General features: G+C 38.9%; 1 protein-coding gene across 5 annotated transcripts in view; it reads right to left on the reverse strand.

Moving 5' to 3' along the window:
- PID1 (phosphotyrosine interaction domain containing 1) overlaps positions 1-22600 on the reverse strand; it is a 795439-nt gene that overhangs the window by 673908 nt on the left and 98931 nt on the right. For 3 of the 5 annotated variants that reach the window (XM_063595297.1, XM_055109158.1, XM_055109157.1), the window contains exon 1: positions 5341-5472. The exons of 1 other annotated variant lie outside the window; for it this stretch is intronic. Coding sequence is in view for 1 of the 4 variants with exons in the window: in XM_034955313.3 (XP_034811204.1) it covers positions 5341-5487 (147 nt within the window). In the remaining 3 variants the exon portion in view is untranslated. Of the gene's footprint in view, positions 1-5340; positions 5488-22600 lie in introns of those variants that run through there. One more of the 5 variants, XM_034955313.3, reaches the window with a different exon arrangement.

Here is a 22600-nt window from a genome sequence, read left to right on the forward strand (position 1 = left end):
ACAGATTCAGTCCCAAACAGGAGACCCATGTCAACAACTGCTAATGATCCTGCTTTTCCTGTTCCTACACACACACCTACCCTTGGTATTTCTCTTCTGGGTTACCTCCCTTTTGTAACTCAGAGAAATCCTCATGCTCAGAAATTAGCACCAATCACAAACTTTATAAAACATTTTAAATAAAAGACATATGTTATGTGCTAAATCCCCAGTTATGTGTCAGTTTGTTTGTTACAATATTGCTGCTATTTGGCTTTAACAGTATAAGCACTGTGGAATGGGTATTGTACAGCATCCACACGGCCATATAGGAACTCGGTGGGCATTTTGTGTTGGTTATATATCTACACATATAATTTTTATAAGGCATATGATTTTTCATTGTAGAGTGCCTTTTTTTTTTAAGAAAACCAAATTTGAGAATCTGCGTGGTATATCTGGGGTAAAATTATATGATATTTTTAGTACTTTCCTTATGCTTTCTGGTTTCTGTAAGAAAAGATAACATCCCAATCCAATTAAACAAGGTAAATCCTCCAGCCTTGGACATCTGGATGAAAGAGAGCAGGATGGGATGGTAGGCACGGAACTCAGAATCCACTAAGGAGTGTGTAACGACTCACCTGCCAAATCAACTAGCCATTACATTTTTTTTTAATTTTGTATAGTCCATGAGATCCTGATACTGACCTATGAAAGGTGCAAAAGCAGAAGCCTGAAGAAAAGAAACAACTTGCTCAAAATCACATGACACAACTGCCCCACCTGTTTCAAGAGGTACCTGTGGATAGACACAGAACCCACCCAGTGGCAGTGGAATCCGGTGTTGGGGAGCACAGGCTGTGGAGTCAGAATGCTGCAGTTCAAATCCAGGCTCTGCTAGTTACTAACGAGGGACCCTGGGACAGTCAGATGAACTTCTCTATGCCTCAACTAGTTCATCTGTGAAATGAGGCTACATCTGGCACTTAAACCGTTGAGTTGCCATGAGGAAGAAATGGCTCTATGCCATGAAAAGTGCATAGATGAGTGCTTAATGCATTAATTAACACCTGTTCTTTAATGTCAGTTCTGTATTATTAAGACTTCTATTTCTATTTTGTTTTTTCTTTTTTTTGAGACGGAGTCTCGCTCTGTCGCCCAGGCTGGAGTGCAGTGGCACGATCTCGGCTCACTGCAAGCTCCGCCTCCCAGGTTCACACCATTCTCCTGCCTCAACCTCCCGAGTAGCTGCGACTACAGGTGCCCACCACCATGCCCGGATAATTTTTTGTATTTTTAGTAGAGACGGGGTTTCACCGTGTTAGCCAGGATGGTCTAGATCTCCTGACCTCGTGATCCGCCCGCCTCGGCCTCCCAAAGTGCTGGGATTACAGGCGTGAGCCACCGCGCCCGGCTATTTTTTTTATTACTATGGTCATCATTATTATCACTATTTTGTGAAGGCTTTGAGGACATCAGTGAATGGGCCTGCAAGTCTCAATGAAAGGAGGGCAGCTCCTGCTGGAGGATAAGGTGGCACACACAGTGCTCACATCTGATCCAGTAATTCCAGAGCCCAGTTCTTCCTTAGAAGTCAGCTTTCTGGACTGCGATAGCAAATCCACCAAATCCCATTTTCCATCCCACTCCCCACCTCCCAGGGTACGTGTCTGTTCATGTCACTTACGTTGCTCTTGTCACATTACTCTGCAGAACTTCAACCTCCAAACATGGTTTGCCTTCATGTCAATTACATGGTATAATTTAAAGTGCAGGCTCCTGTTCCCCACCACTAAGCTGAGTGCCTGAGTCAAAATCTCTGGGAAGAAGGTCCAGGAGTTTGCTTGCCAGGGGATTCTGATACTCACACAAGTTTCAGAAGTACTTGTGATTTATTTATTTGGGCACTTGTCTTATTCCTTCTACTTGGCTATACGTTGCATCCCCCCACAATACCTATTTTTATTCCTTTTTCCACAATACCATGTACACAGTAGGCTTTCAATGACTACTAATTCAATAAATGTTTGCTAACAAGCTGAAGCCACCTAGGATTCCATCTTGCTAGATAGGAGGAGAAAGGTGTGACAAGCCATCATTGCTGCAGCAAAATCACACACAGCGTCTGATACTCCAAACAGCTCCAACAAGAGTCCTAATGCACTGCAGTGGGTTGTACAGTTAAATAACTCTACTCCAGAAAAAAAAAAAAAAGTGGCAGCAATAGAGGAGAACACACAAAGACCCAGCTGCCCGAAACATGAATAGCCTAGCAAGGCAATCCCGTCAGGACCCACGGAGAATACAGATCAGCAGAAAATGGGAAATCTGAGATGAGCTAGGGTCTCAGTGGTGCTCGCCATAACCCATTTTCAACTCCCCCTTTCCTTTGCTTCCTCCTGCCTCTTTCCCTCCCCAAACCCAAAGTTATAAGAGCTATTAGGAAAAAAGAGTGACTACTGTGTGAAGGCGGAGGGTCCCGTGAGCTGGCCCTGCAGCTGGGCCCGGGCTACATTGTGTTCATTATTCCTGGGAGGCGTGAGCCCGAGACAGCGTTCCTTCTGCAGCTGGCATCTTGTGAGCTAAGTTACTAGCAAGAATCAGAGAGGAAACACTGGACTTTGTTCTTGAAGATGATCAGAAAAAATTGGGGAAGATCTAAAAGGATTTTAAACCAAAATTTCAAGGTTCAAATAGATTTAACAAAACTCAGAACACAAAAGTGACACTGTCTTTGAGAATTAAAGAATAAAACACCAGTACATTTCCAGTCAAAACTTAAGTGTATTCTGTCAATAGTATACAACTTGGAGAATTAACACGTTGCAGGTTTTCTTCCTTCAGATAGAATAATAACGCTGGAAAAGCCCTCAAGAGGTGTTGGCCCAGATTCCTGACTCCAGGGTTATGATTATCTATGCCTGGAATCGCCTCTTCAAGGTTTCTAGGGATGGAGAGTCCATAAATTTTTTATAGCCCAGTGGAATGTGTTTTTCTCCTTGAATGCAGAAGTTCTTCCTGGTGTCCAAATGAAATCACTGTCGATTTCCTTTGTCTAGCTAGCCACACATACCGAGGCCAGCGGAACCCTTGCCCTCTTTGGCACACTCTTCTGAATTCCTACTATTTTTTTTTCAACGTCCTTTTAAAAGTAAAATAAATGAATACAACCTAAGGCAGCACACAGAAAAAATTAGTCCATGAGACATGAACCCTATAATCCTTTTCAGAAAAATGATGGTTTTTATTCTAGCAAATATTTTTCTCTCTCTTACAAACACACACACATTTATTTAATATCTAAATTAGATTGTTAGATTGCTAGGTATTTTTATTTTAAAACTGTGTAGTTTTTGCCCTTCCCGTTTTAAACATACTTTATAGGCTTTATCACACTTAATTCTCCTCCATATACTTGTCCCTACTGATTTCATCTTGCTTTGAGGCACCATCTTTCCTCATAGGAACAGAAATCAAAATAGCATTAATAAATCTCCTGAAGAATGTATAATGAATTTGATCTCATATCACTTTCAAATTTATAATTCCCTTGTATCATCAATTCACCAAAAGCATTAAATGCAATGTACCTAACGCCAGTTCTGTTGATTCACTCTCTCCTGTTAAGGCAGAGCCACTGACAATAGCTCTTGGGAAGTTGGAAGTTCTCCTTATCAGAATTACCATTTAAAATCACTTTAAAATGAGTCACACAGCTCACTTGCCTTATCCCACTGATGATTCCCCCATCATAATTAGAATGAAACCTAAACTTCTCGCCATGACCACAAGACTCCTTCCCCCCCCCACCCCCAGCACCACCACTCATCACAACTTTCTCAAGTTCTCAGGTACACTGGCCCATTCCCTGTTGTTCCCAAACACACCAAGACCACCCACCTCATAGAATTAGTACGCCCTATTCTTTCGCCTGAAAGATTCTCCTGCAAGTTCTTCACAAATTGGATTTCTCACTAGTCATGCTTGTTTACCTAGATTTTCTCCTCCCATGCCCCTCAGTGAGCAGTTAAATCCCACAAAGATGCTGGTGGGTTTTGCCCACACTGTGACACTATGCCGGTCAGACAGTGAGCACCCAATGAGTATGTGTGGAATGAATGAATGTGGATGAGGTTTTGTGCATACCACCATCACCCAAGATCGCTGTAGACGCCAACCTGACCACAGCTATGCGAGAACTGATTCCTTCACACTAAGCAATAAGGAAAAGGAGTATATCTCGAAAGCAATAAGGAAAGCATCAAGGAAAGGAGTATATCTACAAAGTTATGAAAGAAATCCATATACAAATGCACTTTCCTTGTCTCTGATTTTATTTCCACTACTCAAAACAAATTTCTGATGATAAAACATGCATAAAACATATTTTCTTTGTGATCTCTAAATTGATTACTATATTCATCAACTCAAGCAAAAGAGAGTATCATGTGAGAAAAAAATCCAAAGCTTACCAAAATTATACATTTCATTTCTAGTTTTGTTTCCACGTTGGCATTAAAGTTTGCATAAATGAAAATGCTTTTTCTGGATTCTGAGGCATGAATATTAGTATAAATTTTGAGAGCTGAAGCAAAGCAAAAACTGCAAAATTATCCCTAAAGGATTTGGAGAGTATAACTGTTAGAAAACTTGATTTTTTATGTTTTTCTCATTCTTCAAGATATGTTTTATTCAGATTGAAAGAACAAAGGGAATAATTATCATTAAGAACAAAACTTTTCTTGTGAACTCCAAAGTTCCACAGAGCTACAGAAATCACAGAGAGAATACAATTTTATTCATATATACTAAAACCTAGGTCTTTAGGCCGGGCTTGGTGGCTCACATCTGTAATCCCAGCACTTTGGGAGGCTGAGGCGGGCAGATCATGAGGTCAGGAGATCGAGACCATCCTAGCTAACATGGTGAAACCCCGTCTCTCCTAAAAAGACAAAAAATTAGCCGGGCATGGTGGCGGGTGCCTGTAGCCTGTAGTCCCAGCTACTCAGGAGGCTGAGGCAGGAGAATGATGTGAACCCAGGAGGCGGAGCTTGCAGTGAGTCGAGATCACACCACTGCACTCCAGCCTGGGTGACACAGCGAGACTCTGTCTCAAAAAAAAAAAAAAAAAAAAAACCCTAGGTCTTTAATGCGTGTCCAAAAGTGATAGTGTTAGGTCATTTAGAAAAATAAAACAGGATATGAATTCAGTCTACCATCACTCTGTGAATTTATTTTGTTGGTCATTTTATATTTTCATTCTTAAAAATGATTACCATTGTGAAACATAGGTCTCAAGCCCACACATCTTTGAGGCTATCTCACCAAGAGAACCCCTGCTGGCCACGTGCCCCATACCTTGCAGCCACTGTGAGTCCTTGTCTTCATCAGTGGTGTGGTCGTGCACAGCTCAATGGCCTCCGGCTCATGGAAGATGACCGCTGGGAGAGGTTCCTTTTTCAGTGTTAAGACATTCAATTTAGACTTCAGCATGGTCTGAAAGTGCTGAAAAGCAGAAAAATAAGCCACATGTAGTTTAATCACTTGGACTTATATGTCCTACAATTGTGCATTAAACCCAGTAGCAACTTGTTTTATGGACTCTGTTCTATTAGGGGAGGCCAAGAGATATTTAGTAAAACAGAGGAGGGGGAACTGTGTCCTGTCAGGACGTCACTCAGATGAAACTGTGGAGACAGTCAATTCCTAAGCAGAGTCCACAGAAACATGACTTAGTGGTAAAGTCACCTCACCAGGACATTATGTTCTGAGAAGCTCTTCCAACGTACTGTATACAGATGAAATTGTGGCAATGGAATCCATGCAGATTCAGCTACATAAGATGTTTGGAAGAGGATGTTATAGGGGTTATTTTGGGAAAAGTCTAGACACTGTAGAAGGAGAACAGATGAAAAAGTACACAAGACTTCTGTTCTCTGCCTTCCTGAGCTCTTTCATGCACTGGCTGTAGAACCTTAGGAAATTCACTACTTTAGGACAGACCATTTTTATCTGCTGTCTTAGGCCAGGACCCTAGGTAAATATCCATTTCATATGCAACATCCATTGGCTCTTGTTGTGAAAGATGCTCAGAATCCAACCAGATTCAATTACTGCTATCCATACCACCCAGTCTAAGACCCCTCTTTCCTTGGTCTATGATAATGACATCCAAACTGGTCCCATCACTTCCAACTTTGTCCCTATACAGAGAACTGCCCCACCGTCACCAGAGAGATCCTTCTAAAATCTAATTGTGCCATGCCACCTCTGCTCAAACCCTCCCATGTCTTCCCATCTCCTCATGGAAAAATTCCAAGTTCTTACCTTGGCCTTTGAGACCACACATGATTCAAGGACCTACTGCCTCTCTGATTTCATCCTCCATCCCCATCCTCTCATGTAGGGGTCCAGGCACAGTGTCCTCCTTACTATTCTGAGAATAAACCAAAGACACTTGTGCCTTAGGACCCCTGATCACGCTGCTCCTGTCATAGGTATCTGCAAGTCTTGCTTCCTCGCCTCCTTGAGGTCCCTGATCAAATGTCACCTCATGAGACAGCCCTTCCTCATCAAAATATAAAGCAGCCAGCATACATATACACATACAAACACAGACTCATGCCTGGCTTCATGTGCCTACAGCCTGTGCTTAGGAGGGCCTCACACTCAGAAGGACTCCATACTTGGTTCAATGCCTTTGGTTTAATGTCCCCATCTTAAAAGTGGGAGGCCAAGGAAAGGGGATCACGTGAGCTCACAAGTTTGAGACTAGCCTGGCCAACATGGTGAAACCCTGTCTCTACTAAAAATACAAAAATTAGCCGGGCGTGATGTCAGGCACCTGTAATCCTAGCTACTTGGGAAGCTGAGGCAGGAAAATCGCTTGAACCTGGGAGGCAGAGGTGGCAGTGAGCCGAGACCACACCACTGTACTCCAGCCTGGGAGATAAGAGCAAGATTCCATCTCAAAAAAAAAAAAAGTCTTAATAATGTTATTTTGAACTTGTATTCTGTAAGGAAAGTCTGATGGGACAGTGGAGCACAGATGTGAGTGGATAAGAAACATACAGTGTGTGCATCCCCCATCCTTACCACCCACCTTCACAGAGCATTAGCGATGCCCCATAAAGACAGAATTCTATTCAACTCTTGACATGTAGGAATTTAGCAAGAGTCAAAGTGAGTACAAGGTAAGTATTTAAGACTTGAATAAGCAGGGGCACGCACAGCCCCAAGAGGCCGTGCATTGGAACCAGAACTTGCTTCAAGTTCAGGAAGAAATTAGCCTTGTTCTAAGAAACAGGAATGATCATGGAATCCTATCACATCCTTTCCCGCTTGTATTACTTCCCTGTACAAGGCAACCACCTACGTACTGAAATGATAACACAGAAGGAAAGGGAAAGGTGAGGCAGACACAGTTCCTTCTCCTTTCAGTCCTTCCTTACTCATCAGTAAGATGAAGGCAAAGTGGTGAGAGAAAGTGCACGTATCAAGAAGTGAGATAAAAACAGGTAAGTTAGTTTTGTGCAGCGTTTTCACTGTTCCGATAAAAACAAAATACAGCATGAACTACAAAATGCAAATTGGATAATTTCTATGATCCCACCCTTACATTTGCATTTAAAGTAGGCACTGCACAATGTAAATTCATGCTCAGAATCTAAATGTTTAATTTTTCTTTACTTAGAACAGCATTAAATGGCAAATAATAATTTTAAAAATACCAGGACTATTCCAGACAAAGATTTATTTTAAAAAAGCTTTATGTTTTGGTACCTTCAATGGTACGTTTCTTCTGCTTTTTCAATAAGAAACACTGAATTTTCATTTTACACTGGGCCCTATGAGTCGTGTAGCCAGTTTGCACACATATATACTCATCTCTGCCTACTCCTTGTCCCTGCTTTATTGTTCCTATAATTTATCCCTACTTATCGCCACTATAAGATTATGTACTTGCTTTGTTTACTTTATTGTCTTCCAGTAGAATATAAAAGCACCATAGGAGCAGAAACTATTTTATTCAAGGACGTATCACAAGGGCCTAAAACAGTTCCTGGCACATTTCAGAAGTCCAATGAATATTTGTGGAAGGTAATGAAGGTAACATAATTTTAAAAAACAAACCACAAATATTAAAAAAAAAAGAAAACTAAATCAGGATTCACAGACTAGATCAGCTCACTGCTTCGTCCAAGTTGACCTTAAGGACCTGGTATGGTTTATGAAACAAACACAAGACTGAAAGAAGTGGATAATGATACACACACACAAGTACCTTCGCCTCAGTAAAAACTGCCAAAAACAGTTCTTTAAAAAGTAGAGATCATTATGTTACATGAAATAAGCCAAGCACAGAAAGACAAACATTGCATGTTCTCATTTATTTGTGGGATCTAAAAATAAAAACAATTGAACTCATGAGCATAGAGAGTAGAAAGATGGTTACCAGAGGCTGTGAAGGGTAGGGGGTGCTGTGGGGGAAGGCAGGGATGGTTAATGGGTACAAAAAAACATAGTTAGAAAGGATGAATAAGACCTACTATTTGACAGCACAGCAAGGTGACTGTAGGCAATAATAACTTAATTGTACATTTTAAAATTAATTAAAAGAGTGTAATTGGATGGTCTGTAACAAAGGATAAATGCTTGAAGGGATGGATACCCCATTCTCCATGATGTTATTATTGTGCGTTGCATGCCTGAATCAAAACAGCTCATCTCACATAAGGGCAGTAGAAGTTTTGGAATTTGTGGCAAGACAAAGTGTCTTGTTCACAAGTCCACTAGGACTCCATCTGGCCTCTCTGGTGGTCCATTTAAAGCATTGACTTGGCTAGGCTACCATGCCCAGTTATTCAAACACCAATCTATGTGTTGTTGTAAAGGTATTTTGTAGATGTGATTAAAGTCCATAATCAGTTGATTTGAAGTAAGGGAGAGTAAGCTAGATAATTAGGGCAAATTTGATTCAGTCGGTTCAAAGACCTTAAGAGGCAGCCCAGACTTCCCTGAAGAAGAAAATATTCCTCCTATGGATGCCAGCTTCAGCCCACGGTTCCAGCCCACCCTTTCTGACAGTCTCCTTTGCAGTTTTGGACTTTTCTTGCCAACCCCCACAAGTGCATATGCCAATTCCTTGAATAAACCTCTAAATATAGATGTCCTACTAGTTCTGTCTCTCTGGCTGAACCCCAATTGTTACAGCCACCTTGTAGAATAAAAAGTTGCCAGCTCTGAGGGCAACTTCTTTTTAATGGAAAAGAGACTTGCCCTTAAGTTTTCCAGAGTGTTTGACTTGAATTTAAAAAAGAAAAGTAAGGGCAAGTCTTCGTATTTCTTCCAGAAACTTCGTAATCTGGAAGTTTCTGTCCTTGCTCCTAATAGATTCCAGCCCAATGCAGAGTGTAGGGTTTGGAGTTGCCAACAGGGGACAGTGGTCTGGAAGGAGCCACATAGGTCACTGAGAGTGAGATCTGAAGGTGGTTTGCCAAGTTGGTTGGGAAAGAAATTGGGGCCAACAGAGGAACAGGATGAAGGAAGAGGGAAGCTCCAAACATGAGGTTTGAGTAAGTGGGGGTATCTCCCCTGTCTGCCATTTTCCTCAGGCTCTACAAGACATTCATAAAAGCACAGAGCATCAATCCAACTTCTGCCACACACCAATTTTCTGAAGAGGGCACGAGAAGTGGCCCTGCTTTCAGGAGGTTGAGACAACCACACTGCCTGGAAGTTCCGAGATGGTCTTCCCATCCGTGTTGTAAACCAAATGCCGCAACCATTGATTCAGTCACTAAGCAAACAGAGACTGAAAGGTGTGGACCAGCACACCTGCCCCTTTGATTGCTTGGCTGGGGAGCCAAGTGAAATAAATACACAGATAAACAGAAAAAGAAAAAAAAAAAAAAGCTAAATTGGAGACAGGAAGATAACAGAGTTCAAATTCCAACTTCAACACAATATGTTGTGCAACCTCAGCTACCTAACTCTTCTAAGCTTGTCTTCTCCAGCCAGGCAGGCATGTGCCACACATTTGCCTGCTGATTCATTCCACCTTCCCTGAACACCTATATGCAGCCAGATACTGTGATAGGCACAGCTGGAACAGAAATAAAACATTAGTCTCTGCTTGAAAGGGTTTCTCACAGTTGATGGAGACTATTAAGTCCAATGAAAACTGCAAATCTGTGTGAGAAGTTCTATAGCAAAGCTAGAGAGAGACTAAGAAAATATTTGAGGTGAAACAGAGAAAATGATTCCTTTAAAACGGGTACCTTCAATGGCTTTGTCCTCTTTGCCCACTATCAAAAGATGATGGTTAAAGAGGGAAATAAAATGTGGATTGCTTGATGAATTATTTAATCTATAAGAATACATCTTCCTATGGCAAAATTAACATTTTATGTAACTCTGAGTGGCTCTGGTACATTTTTGGTGGTTAAAAGCATGAGAGTTATAGCTGCTTCTGCTTTGGAACACTCTTCTGTCCCCTTCCTTGGGGAAGCTTCTCCACTACTGCATGCTGCCTTGTTGAATGAGGCTGTCAGTCACAGTTCCTTGCCCCTGACACTGAATAACGTCATTGCCCCCTTTACACAAAGAATATGCAACGTGACTCAGGCTGACCATCTGAGTGTCTCATGTCCCTGCCCAAAAGCATTGGTTCAGAGGAAACTCAAGACTGGCTGAACAGAATGTCCTGGAGATGGGCATGCAGGGTTGTGGACTGGGGTGATGTGAGCCCAGAGCTGCTGCTGGCCTCCTTCCCAATCGAAGTCAGCCTGAGAGTGAGACCACACTGAGACAAGGAAAGACAGAGATAGACAGAGAAATTTCCTGAGAAATGGAAAGACAGCCTTCGCATCATTGAACTCCTGGATCCAGCTGTGTCTAACTCAGATCCATCCAGGGACCCACCTAGAATATGAACCAGTGGACTGAATTTTATGTTTAAACAAGCTTGAATTGGGTGTCTGATCCTTGCAACTAAGAGAATCTTGCAATACAAATATATGGTAATGAAAAATCGCCTGTGAAAATAAAAAGAAGCCATTAACAAAAATTTTACAAAGACGTCATCAATTTTAAAACTGCAGAAATGCATGGTAACGTTATCTCTTTTTTAAAAAAGTGAATCTTGTACTTATTTGAATAGACTAAACCTTAATGATAAAGTACCAATAATCTGAAGTAGGTATTACAGTCCCCAGGTTATCCATATCTAAGACAAAGCCCTCCGAGGTACTGCCAAATGAAATGAATTCCACCTCTCAAGAAACAGCCAAACAGTGTACCTGCAGTGGCATCCCACTTAGGTGGCACATGCTCTTACTGGATAACAGAGTCCTATATGCCATACCCAGTTCTGTGGCCTTGTACTTCCTGGTCCTGTTTTCTCATCTGTCAACTTTAAAATGTTATATTAGCCATGTCAAAAACAGTATCACTTGTACTTTGCATGCACAGGCAAGTGCAACACAGACAATGCACCTTAAAATAGCAAAAAGAAATAGCATTATAAAAAGGCAACAAAAGAAGAATCTAATAGAGGAGCTTGGAAAAGCTACTGCTTGCAAACCAAAGGTGCACAGAGATCCATAAAGAAAATGTGTTATTCATTTTTAAAGAAGTGAATAGTGTTGTAGAAAACTAGGGCACTGCCCTGGACAAATTAAACAAAGGTTGGCTTTCTGCATTGGGTGTTTTATGTGTGATCCCAAAATAGAGCCTCTAAATCAAGCCCCATTATGCAGACGGGGTAATCGCCATGCCCTGTATAATTTTACAGTTGGCGCTGCTTCCTACCCCTATTCAGACATTAATCTCTGACAGTTTAGCAAGTGGCAATTTACATATTTTACCAATTCAAATTGGTTGTATCTCACCTTTGTATTGATTTTGTATCCAAAATATAAAACATCTTTGGAAGGCAAAGCCTGCTTAATGTTTTTATAAGATAACTGGAACACTACCCATACTTAAAAGAGAGGGAAGGCATTAAGATTTTAATCTTTGGTTGATCCTTGCATGTTGAAGACAGACTATAATGGTCAGTTTTAACTTGCAAATTACTGACTTATTAATGCCCTAATCGAGCTTCAAAAATATGGCAAATGTTCATCTTAAGAGAACCACAAGGAACAATTGGGTGAATCAGATTAATGGAAAACTTCAGTCCAAATAAATGTTAATTTGTACAAGTGCACAGAAAACACTAGGGTTTTGACATTCTATTTATAATCATGCTTCATTTTATTACTTTGGGGATTCGAAAGGATTAATGGAACTCACTTGTGGTTTTCTCACATTCTATACCACTTATTGTAAATAAGGTATATTCAGGCTCCAACTATGAGAAAAGAAACCATAGTGACACTTTTTTGTGACCTTTAATAAGACATCTTGCTTATTCTTTTTAATGAAAATTCTTAGATTTCTGCTTTTAAGCATTTATTCTAGCATTTTTCACAGCAATAAATGACATAAAAGCAAAATAAAATTCTGTTAAACAATTTGTATATTTAACAACTAATTTGTATATAATTAAAAGTAATGATATGAAAGAAGAAAACTTTTACTTAAAATGGCCTTTTATTTAAGCTTTTTTAAACTATTTTTCTCTTACATATTAGTTCAACTTATAACCTATAAACATTTTTCATGCTAAGAGTTTGTCTATTTTTTCCTTTGATCCTTTTTTAATGCAAAATAGGTTGAATAATCTCCAAAATCTAGCAGGCATATACAAAATTAAACCTTCTTCTTCAAGAATTAACCTTCTTATGAAGTTTATGTCAATCTGGCATTTCAAGAAAAGAAAAACCTACACCAATTTGGCATTTATCTTCTTGTTACAATTCATCCTAGTCACTGTCTTATTCAAAATAGTTTCAGTTTAATTTTAAAGGCCTACATCCAAATCCTTATAAATTTAAAAGGCGCTCTATATCTATTAAAGAAATGGCTATTATTAAGCTAACTGAAAATACTCATGTTCACACAGCCATATTTATTCATGCAGCTTTGATCATGGAAGCATTTTTTTTTAACATCCCAGAGTCTCTCAAGTGATTATGTGGGAGAGGCACCAAAATAACTCCGTGCCCAAGGAGTATGCAAAAGCCCCCAAGGCTTGTGAAGGGCTCACTTACTCAGTAGGGAGAGAGAGAGAGGGAGAGAGAGAGTGTGTGTGTGTGTGTGTTCGTGTGTGTGTGTGTGTGTGTATACTCACTAATTCATTGGTTTTGTCACTGACTTGAAATACACACACACACGCACACACACAAATGTGTTATGTTCCTAGTTAAGTAGTTTCTGTCATCTTCTAAACCATTTTGCTATATGTAAACAGTTATTTTTCCATTTTTCTAACTGTGAACAGTTAAACAATTCATTGTTAAACATGGGTTACAAGCTGCCTCTAGGTAAGTTTTATTTAATTCACAGACTGCTTTGTTGTTAAAAGTTGAAGTGGTTTTCAAAATTGAGATACATACATAGCTGAAATCTATATTTCCATGTCTTTTGAAAAATCAGAAGTTCTGTAAAAGGAACATTCCCTCATGGTTAACAATTAGCTCCAGCTGACTGTTGCAACTGCCTTATTGACCTAGGGGCTTTCCTCTGCAATTGGCCATGGTCTCTGCCTGCCCTCCTGCCAACTTTCTCGTTTATACTAAACACCATTTGCTATTTTTATAGTCATTGTATGCCTTACCAAATTCACTCCCATACATTACTTGCTTGTCCCTTTTAGGCATTTGAATTTGCAACCCCTGATGTAAAATGCCAAATGCTAGGAGCACAGAACAAAAATTTCACCTACTCATGAAAAAAAAAAATTCAAGTATAGCTGAATTGACTCCTACCTGTATTTAAATTATGAAAATTGAACTAAGAGGGTGTGAGTCAGTGAATGATAGAATAATAATATAACACAATATAAACAGGTCAACATGTCTGTCTGTCATTGCACTCAATGAGGATGGGACATGAACAAGTACTTAGAAATCTGCTCTTCTCTGAGTTATTCCCACATGCCCCTTGTGGTGTGAGTATCTTGTTGCACTGAATACAATTAAAATGCTAACAATCAATATTGTTTACTTCCACTTTTAATCAGGATGAATTAACATGAACAGGGATGACTCTCCTACTTAAAACAACCAAAAGTTAAGAAACAACAGTTTGTGACCCTGGGTATGAAGCAGTGAAGGACAGTGGCCCCTGAGAGATGTGAAACAAATGAGGTAAGATGTACACCTGCCCAGCTTCCTGCCTTGAAACAGTTTGCAGGCTGCAGAGCAGGGAGGAGAAACACAAGCAGGGCGCAGCGGAATCCCTGAGCTAAGGAGACAGAGATGAAAGCCTGGGGGGACAAACAAGAGAAGAGAACTTCACAGAGAGAGAATTCTGTAAATTTTCAGAGGATCTCCTTAAATATTCAGCTGACTACTGATCAGCATATGCATAAAAGGAAACTCAAGGCTGGACAAGATCTACTGGAAAGAATAAGAGATTAGAGTGCTGGTGCTCACACAGGGCCAGTTACATTGCCTGCTCGCATCAGCCAGACTGAAAAAACTCATGAGTCACAGAGCAATGAGTAGAGAAATAACGAAGTTCTAGTGCCACTAGTGGGGAAATTAGCACTAGACTACATGTTGCTCTGGTCTCACCTACAAATCTTAAAAGGAAGATTCAAAGGATCAGATTGCTTCCAAGTAATTTAACAGAATCTAACAACAACAAAAAGTTGAAGAACATAGGAATACAAAAATATCCAGTATCCAATAAGGTAAAATTTAAATGACCTAACATCCAATCAAAAATCACCAGACAAGGCCGGGCATGGTGGCTCATGCCTGTAAACCCAGCACTTTGGAAGCCTGAGACAGGCAGACCGCTTAAGCTCAGAAGTTCAAGACCAGCCTGGGCAAGATGGTGAAACCCCATCTTTACTAAAATTACAAAAAATTAGCCATAGTTCCAGCTACTTGGGAGGCTGAGGTGGAAGGATCACTAAGCCCAGGAGTTCGAGGCTGCAGTGAGCTATGATCAAGCCACTGCACTCCAGCCTGGGTGACAGAGCGAGACCCAGTCTCAAAAAAAAAAAAAAAAAAAAAAAATTGTCAGACATGAGACATGCAAAAATGGAAGAAAATAAAATCCATGAGGGTTAATAAACCAGTTAATGAAAGCCTACCCAGAACTGACAACCATGTTATAATAAACAGGCAATGACCTTAAAACTATATTCAATGTTACACTGATGGTTTTAACCAGTGTAGTAAGGCAATAAAAAGAAATAATAAGACTCCATATTGGAAAGGAAGAAGTAAAATTGTCTTTATTCATAGAAAATTTGATTATCTTTGTAGACAATCCAACAATTCTTTTAGATAACCTAAAAAAAAGCAAACTACTAGAATGGATGAGTTTAGCAAAGTTGAAGGACACAAAATCAATATACAAAATTCTATTGTTTTCTATTGTCTAGCAATGAAAAATTAGCAATGACAGCAGATGTCCTTATAAAAGACTTGTACACAAATGCTCACAGTAGCTATATTTTTAAGAGCAGAAAATTAGAAACAACCTAAATGTTTCTCATCAAGCGAATGGACAAACTGTGGTATATCCACACAATGGAATGCTCCTCAACAAAGTGAAAAGGAATAAACTACAGATGCACACTACAACATAAATTATAAAACAATTATCCTGAGAACACAAACAAAAAAAGAGAACATACTGTATGATTCCATTTATATAGCATTGTAGGAAATAGATCAATGGATAGTGACTGAGAGAAGATCAGTTGTTGCCTGGGGATAGTGAGGAACGAAGAGAGGAGAGTGAGGTACATGAAGAAAGCTTTGTGGTTATGGTCTCATGCAGGTTTACAAATACCCAAACCTACCAACTTGTGCACTTTACATATGCATGGTTTATTATATGTCGAGTATACCTCATTAAAATTATTTTTCAGAGAAAAAATAGTTTCAAGTAATATGGCCCTTTAATTCATTCAAATGGCTTCATCTGATTGCTCAATGCTAGAGGGAAAATTTGCTGAGTGGAACAGACTAAGAAATAAATTCTGACCTCTAAAATGGTGCCTTCCTAAGAGACTCCCAAGTAAAATTTTGACTTTACATGATTTTAATCTCCATGCTGACTTTGAAACTTAACTGTTGCATTGATATTACTCCCTATGAAATTAATAGTCAATGTGCTTCTCCTTGGATAAATGGCTAATTCTAGGACTGGGGCAAGAAAAGCAAAAGATGATCCTAGGGCATCTTGTTGAGCTAGAAATGAAGACGGTGCTCATAAAATGATGACGACTTGTCGGATGAACGCTGGGAATAACCTGAAATAGCTCTCAACTTGGCCAACATTAGACAATTTCAGTAACAATAAATAATGGTTGCAATGGATTATAACCCTAGACTAAAAAAAAATCAATGAACAGTACTGAAAAGAAAAGAAAGGAAGGGGAAGGGGAAGGGAAAGGGGAAGTGGAAGGGGAAGGAAAGGAAAGAAAAGGAAAGGAAAGGAAAGAAAGGAGAGAAAAGGAGAGAAAAGGAAGGAAGGAAGGAAAGAGAGGGAAAGAAGAAAAGAAGAAACGAAAGAAGGGAGGAAAGAAGAAACTCATCCTTACAGTAAAGTTATTCTTTTATAAATATAGAAGAAATTATCAAAATCTAAAGTTACCATATTGCAAACACTATAGCAATGTTTCAGGCATGAATCATTGTTTAAGGCTAAAATTAGTGGGCTAAATATGATGAGAATGAAGATATTTATATTGTCTCAAAGAATCTTTCCAGAAGATAATTATTTTACAAAGAGAACTTTACTTTGGCAAAACCTGGCAGACATTACCTTGACTGAGGGACCAAAATAACCATCTCTAACAATGAGAAATATTGACATAACTTGTCTCTAAATATAATATACTGAGAAGGTTACAATGCCACTTCTGTAGTAGTCCTGCCAAAAATGCATAACCTGAATGTGATCATTAGAAAATACAGACAAACCCAAACTGAGAGACATTGTCAAGAATAACAGGCCAGAACTCTTCAAAAATGTTACAGTTATAAAAGGCAGAGAATGACAGTAGAACTGACCAGATTAAAGAATACTAAAGAGATATGACTACTAAATACAATATATGATCTTAAATTGACATATACCTCATAAAAAGGCCTTGGTGGAACAACTGATAAAATATGAATCAGTTCCTAAAATTACAAAATAGTATTTTACCAATATTACTTTCCTGGTTTTTATTATACTATGATTATACAAAATTTAATCATTTGGGGATGCTTGAAAATTCTTTATACTATTTTGTCACTATTGAAATCTAACATTATTTTAAAATGAAAAGTTTTAAAAATGGAAAGTAGTCTTTGAATTTTTGAATTTTTATTTTAATTGTTGTTAAACATCACTTGTACATTTTCAAATAATACTTTTTAGAACTAACTTTAGATTTAACTTGTGTTCATATTTTAGCATCATACAGCTACTATTCCAGTGTAGACTAAGTTATATTCTAGTTTCTGACAAGAAGTCTGTTATAATTCTTAATTTTGTTCCTTGTAATATGTCTTTTGTTTCTGACTGCTTTTAAGATTTTCTATTTATTTTTAGTTTTCAACTGTTTGGATATAATGAAGCCAGTTATATAGCTTGTTTCAGTATTTGTCATGTTTAGTGTTATCTTGAATCCGTAGATCTGTGGTTTGATATCTTCCATTATTTTTGGAAAATTTTCAGCCTTTATGTCTTCAATAGTTCTTCCATCCCATTCTCTCTTCTCCTTCTGGCATTTCAATTACATATATTTTAGACCATTTTATAGTATCCCACAAATCTTGTATGGTCTGTTTTAACTTTATACACTCTTTTTTCTTTTTGGATTTCAGTTCGGGTAATTTCTCTTGACCTATATTCAAGTTTACTTATTTTTCCTTTGGCTGTGCTGAATCTACTAATAAGCTCATTAAAGGCCTTCTTCATCCCTTTTACTTTGTTGTCATTGTTTCTGCTATTGTTACTGTTTTCCCCAGTAGTTACATCTGACTGTTTCTTACATGGTTTTTATCTCTTTGCTGAAATTCCCTATATGTTCATGCATGCTTTCCACCTTTTTCAATAGTGTTTGATATATTAAATATTAATCATCATTATTTTAAATTCCATATCTGAGTCTACTCAGAGTCTGGTTCTATCAACAGCTTTTTCTCTTCACAATAATTTATTTCCTTGTTTCTGTGTGTGCGTCTCATATATTTTGGTTGAATGCTGAGCATCACGTCCAATATAGTCTAAGGTAAATACCATTTTTACATTACATTCTTCTGTCCAAGCTAATTATTGTGGGGTTTCAAGTCAATCTAGTCTAGAACTGGATTGAGTTTGGGTTTTATTGCTCTACCACAGACTTCCATTTCTCTAGCATTAGCTTGTCCTTAAGGTGGAGTCTGGTTTGCTTAAAAGTAATCATCCATTATTGCCTCAATATGCCTATGCTACTCTCAGCTTTCTTTGTACACCTGAGACTAGGAGAAGGTCCCTCTCCTCACTCTTGCCTTGTCTCCAAAGGCTGACTGCAATTGCTTGATACTAGCCTGTGAGTTAGTATAAACTCTCCTTGGGCATCCAGCTCCCAGTGGTTCTACACTCTCATGCTAGCCCACAATTGACTTTTAAAAATGTAATAATTTAAGCTGGATTTTTCTTACCCCTTTGTATTGCAGTCCATGGTCTTCCTGTGATTTGCCATGAGTGAGTCAGAATTCATTTGTAGCCTCTTTTGGGAGCCCTTGTTTTCTATATATCAGTCTAGTTGGATGTACTATATGATCCCAGATCATAGTACATGATTTGTTGGGTTCAAGAGAAGTTATGATTGTATAAATTATCTACATTTTTCTTTTTTAAGTTTTTAAACAGGCTCAGAAGGTATGGATTTTTCTTACTGGTAAAATGAAAGCAATGCTTTCTCTAGCTTTCTACATCCTAGGCAGAAACTAGTAGTAAAATTCATATTTTTAATCAGTTAAAAATTAATACATTGAGGAATGCTATATGTTCGGCAGACACAAATAAAATGTTCTGAAATAGGCATTAGCATTACTTATCATTTCCAAAGGTCCTAAGGTCCTTTCTCTCAAATGCTGTCTCTTTCCAACTCAGATAATTACGTTTTCATGAATACCGACTATCTGGTTGTGGTCAGCTTCCTATCTGCCTTCTCAGACATCTCCTCTTACAGATATATTAACCCTATCCTCCCTGACAAATAAATGTGGAAACATGAACCCTGCAACTCTCTGTAGGAAAAACTACCCAGAATTGCAGAATATTCAGAATAGAAGCAATGTTCCAGATGACTTAGACAAACTCCCTTATTTCACAGATGAAGAAACTAAAGCCCAGAGAAGTGAAGCAATGAGTCCAAGGTCATCCAGAGCCACACGCTTCAAAGAAAACTAGACTCACAACCCCAGACATCTGGTGACTGGCTCAGTTCTGAAGACAGCATGCCATCCCAGATCACTTCCGAACCCCTGTCAAGAGCTGACAAGGTAGCTGCTGCATCATCGCTTAGAACTATGAAACGGAAACCTTTATAATCAGAAAATCCAAACATTTGACTTTGGCCAAGTCGCATGTACTTCCTGAGCCTTGGTTGCCAATAATACAAGGCCAATAATACCTTTCATGAAAAATTGATTTAAATATGTGTGTGTATGTGTGTGTGTTTGAGAGACAGAGAGAGACAACATGAGTGTGAAAGATATCTTTCTCATCAACTGTCTGGTACTTTACAAGGATGTTGTTATTTACCTTCCAATAATACTCTAAAAATAGCAGGGCAGATTCATTTTGAGGCATTTGAACGTCAGAGCCCAGATTCTCTAACATCTTGCAACATTTCCCCCCACAATGTACATTAAGTACATAGAAGAGTAACTGGCACATGCACACATTTACAACAATTTTATTCTTTTCCCTCCTATTTTCTGCCATTTAAATATAGATAACCATTTAAAAATGTGTAAAAGCATATATACATAAGCATATATACAAAAGTATTACATATATACAAAATGTGTAAAAGCATATATACATAAGCATAAATATAAAAGTATTACATATATACAAAAATGTGTAAAAGCATATATACAAAAGCTATTATCAGGTTGTGGAATTGAATATAATTTTTTTCTCTTTTCTCTTTTGCTCTCTTCTTGATAATTTTTATTTTCTACCAATTTAAAAAAAACGTGTTTTCATTTTATGGAAAGTTTAATGTAAGTGATTTGTAATTAGATGGAAGATGAGGCACAGATCAAGTAGACGCCTCTTCATGACAGTCTTTGATGCACGCACGCATGGGAGTGCTGCAAGAAACACAAAGCAACCTCTGAAAACCTGCCCAAACCAAGTGCAGAGGGAGAAACAGCCCTGAGTGCTTATCTTCCTCCGAAGTAATAAATGAGGACACAGAGCAGAGAATAAAAACAAAACAGAGTAAACATACTTTCAAAAGAATGAAAGAAGTCAGACAAAACAATGTAAGATTTAGAAACCAGACCAAATGTTATGAATTTAAGAATCCAGGGACTGTTTCTCATTTTGTCCCAAGGGACTTCATTCAGTCCCCAAGTATAGCCCAAGGGCACCTTGATTTGCAATTGGAAGTGCTCAGCTTAACAGTATCAGAGTGAATACCCTGCTCATCGGAACATAGCACATACATGTTATAAACACACACATATTTATGTCCATGCACATTTGGTTTTGCTTTCATTTCACTTTTGCTAGACATAATTCCTTACAGGAATATGTTTTGGTTGATGCAGGATTGAACATCATCTTGGCAGTTTGGGAAGAAAGTACAAATAATTTTATTCCAGGGCTTCAAGTGGTCAGGAAGGTGACATGCCAGAGCTTTGGCAAGCCAGAGTTCACTTCAATAAGAGCTCAGTGGACAGCATTATGTCGCAAAGTCATCTATGGAGGACAGAATTTATCTGTTCTACACGTTATCTTTAAGGAAGGTTAAAGAAAAAGAGTAAAATTAATCTTCCACATCTAGGAAGACAGCAATTCTAATATTCTGTGGGCATTATCATATCTAGAAAGGCTTTTCTGAAACTCCCAACCTAGAACTAACCCCTCTCTCTGTTTATGCCTGAACTGTACCTTGTGCAATAATTCATACTTTCATAGCATTTGTAACACCTGAATACATTGTTTAGATGATGTTTCTTCTTTGTATCCTCAGTACCTATGAAATGTCTGGCACATAGTAGCTCCTAAATGTATATTTGATTAATAAATTAATGAATAGGTGAGTGACAAAAATATCATTGGAATTTAAAAACAATGTCTTCAAACTAAACACACGCCTAAGCCATGCTGTTCCCATCTTGCCTCACTCCCTTCTGTTGCTTGACTATATACCACTACCGGTTACCATCAACTCCATAGCTTCAACCTGGACACCATCTTGCAATGAGCTCTGGTCTAAATCCAGAGTCAAATATCCATGCTCTTTTGCAGGATGTTGACAATCTTCGGCCATGAAGATTAACAATGGCCACACTGGTTCCACTGAAATCATACAACTTTCCTTGGACAGAAAGGGCTCTGTGCCTGCAGTATCATAGAGAGCTGTGCACAGGAGTTATGGCCTAGGCTGGTCTCAGCAAATTACAACAGCAGAAAGGGCTCCTTCCTGCCAGATCCTAGCAAAGAAGTCAAAGCATTCCAATGAGGAAAGTGACTTCCTTTGAGTAACAGCTAAAAGGTCTAAACATCTGAAGAAGGACCTCTCTAATCTCCTCCAAATAGTTTCAGGGTGGAATGTCATTCCTGACTGGAGGGAATGCACAGGCAAGTTTGAAATATTGATCAATGAAGCATATATAAGAAAGTACCAAAAACCAGGTGGTTTAAAACAACAGTTATTGTCTAACAGTTCTAGAGGCTAGAAGTCTGAAATCAAGTTTCCAACAGTGCCATGCTCTTTTTGACAGCTCCAGGAGAGGCTGCTTCTTTGTCTCTTCTGGCTTCTGGTGCTGCTGGCAACCTTTGGCATTCCTGGGCTTGTAGCTGCATTGCCCCAATCACTTGCTGTCTCAGGCCTGCATTTCTTCACACCCTCTTTCCTCAGTGCACGTCTATCTCTGTGTCTTAATTTCCTTTTTTCTAAGGACAGCAGTCATATTGATTAGGGCCCACCCTAATGATCTCATTGTAATCTCTTAATTACCTCTGTAAAGGCCTTATATCCAAAGAAGATCATATTGTGAGGCTCTGGGGATTGGGACTTCAACATAATTTTTTGTTTGTTTGTGTTTTTGTTTGTTTTGAGACAAGAGTTTCACTCTTGTTGCCCAGACAGGAGTGCAATGGCGTCATCTCAGCTCACTGTAACCTCCACCTCCTGGGTTCGAGCAATTCTCCTGCCTCAGCCTCCTGAGCAGCAGGGATTACAAGTGCATGCCACCATGCCCGGCTGATTTTTTGGATTTTTAGTAGAGATGGGATTTCACCATGTTGGCCAGGCTGGTGCCGAACT

The sequence above is a fragment of the Pan paniscus genome, chromosome 13, assembly GCF_029289425.2.
Source record: "Pan paniscus chromosome 13, NHGRI_mPanPan1-v2.0_pri, whole genome shotgun sequence".
NCBI classification, from domain to species: domain Eukaryota; kingdom Metazoa; phylum Chordata; class Mammalia; order Primates; family Hominidae; genus Pan; species Pan paniscus.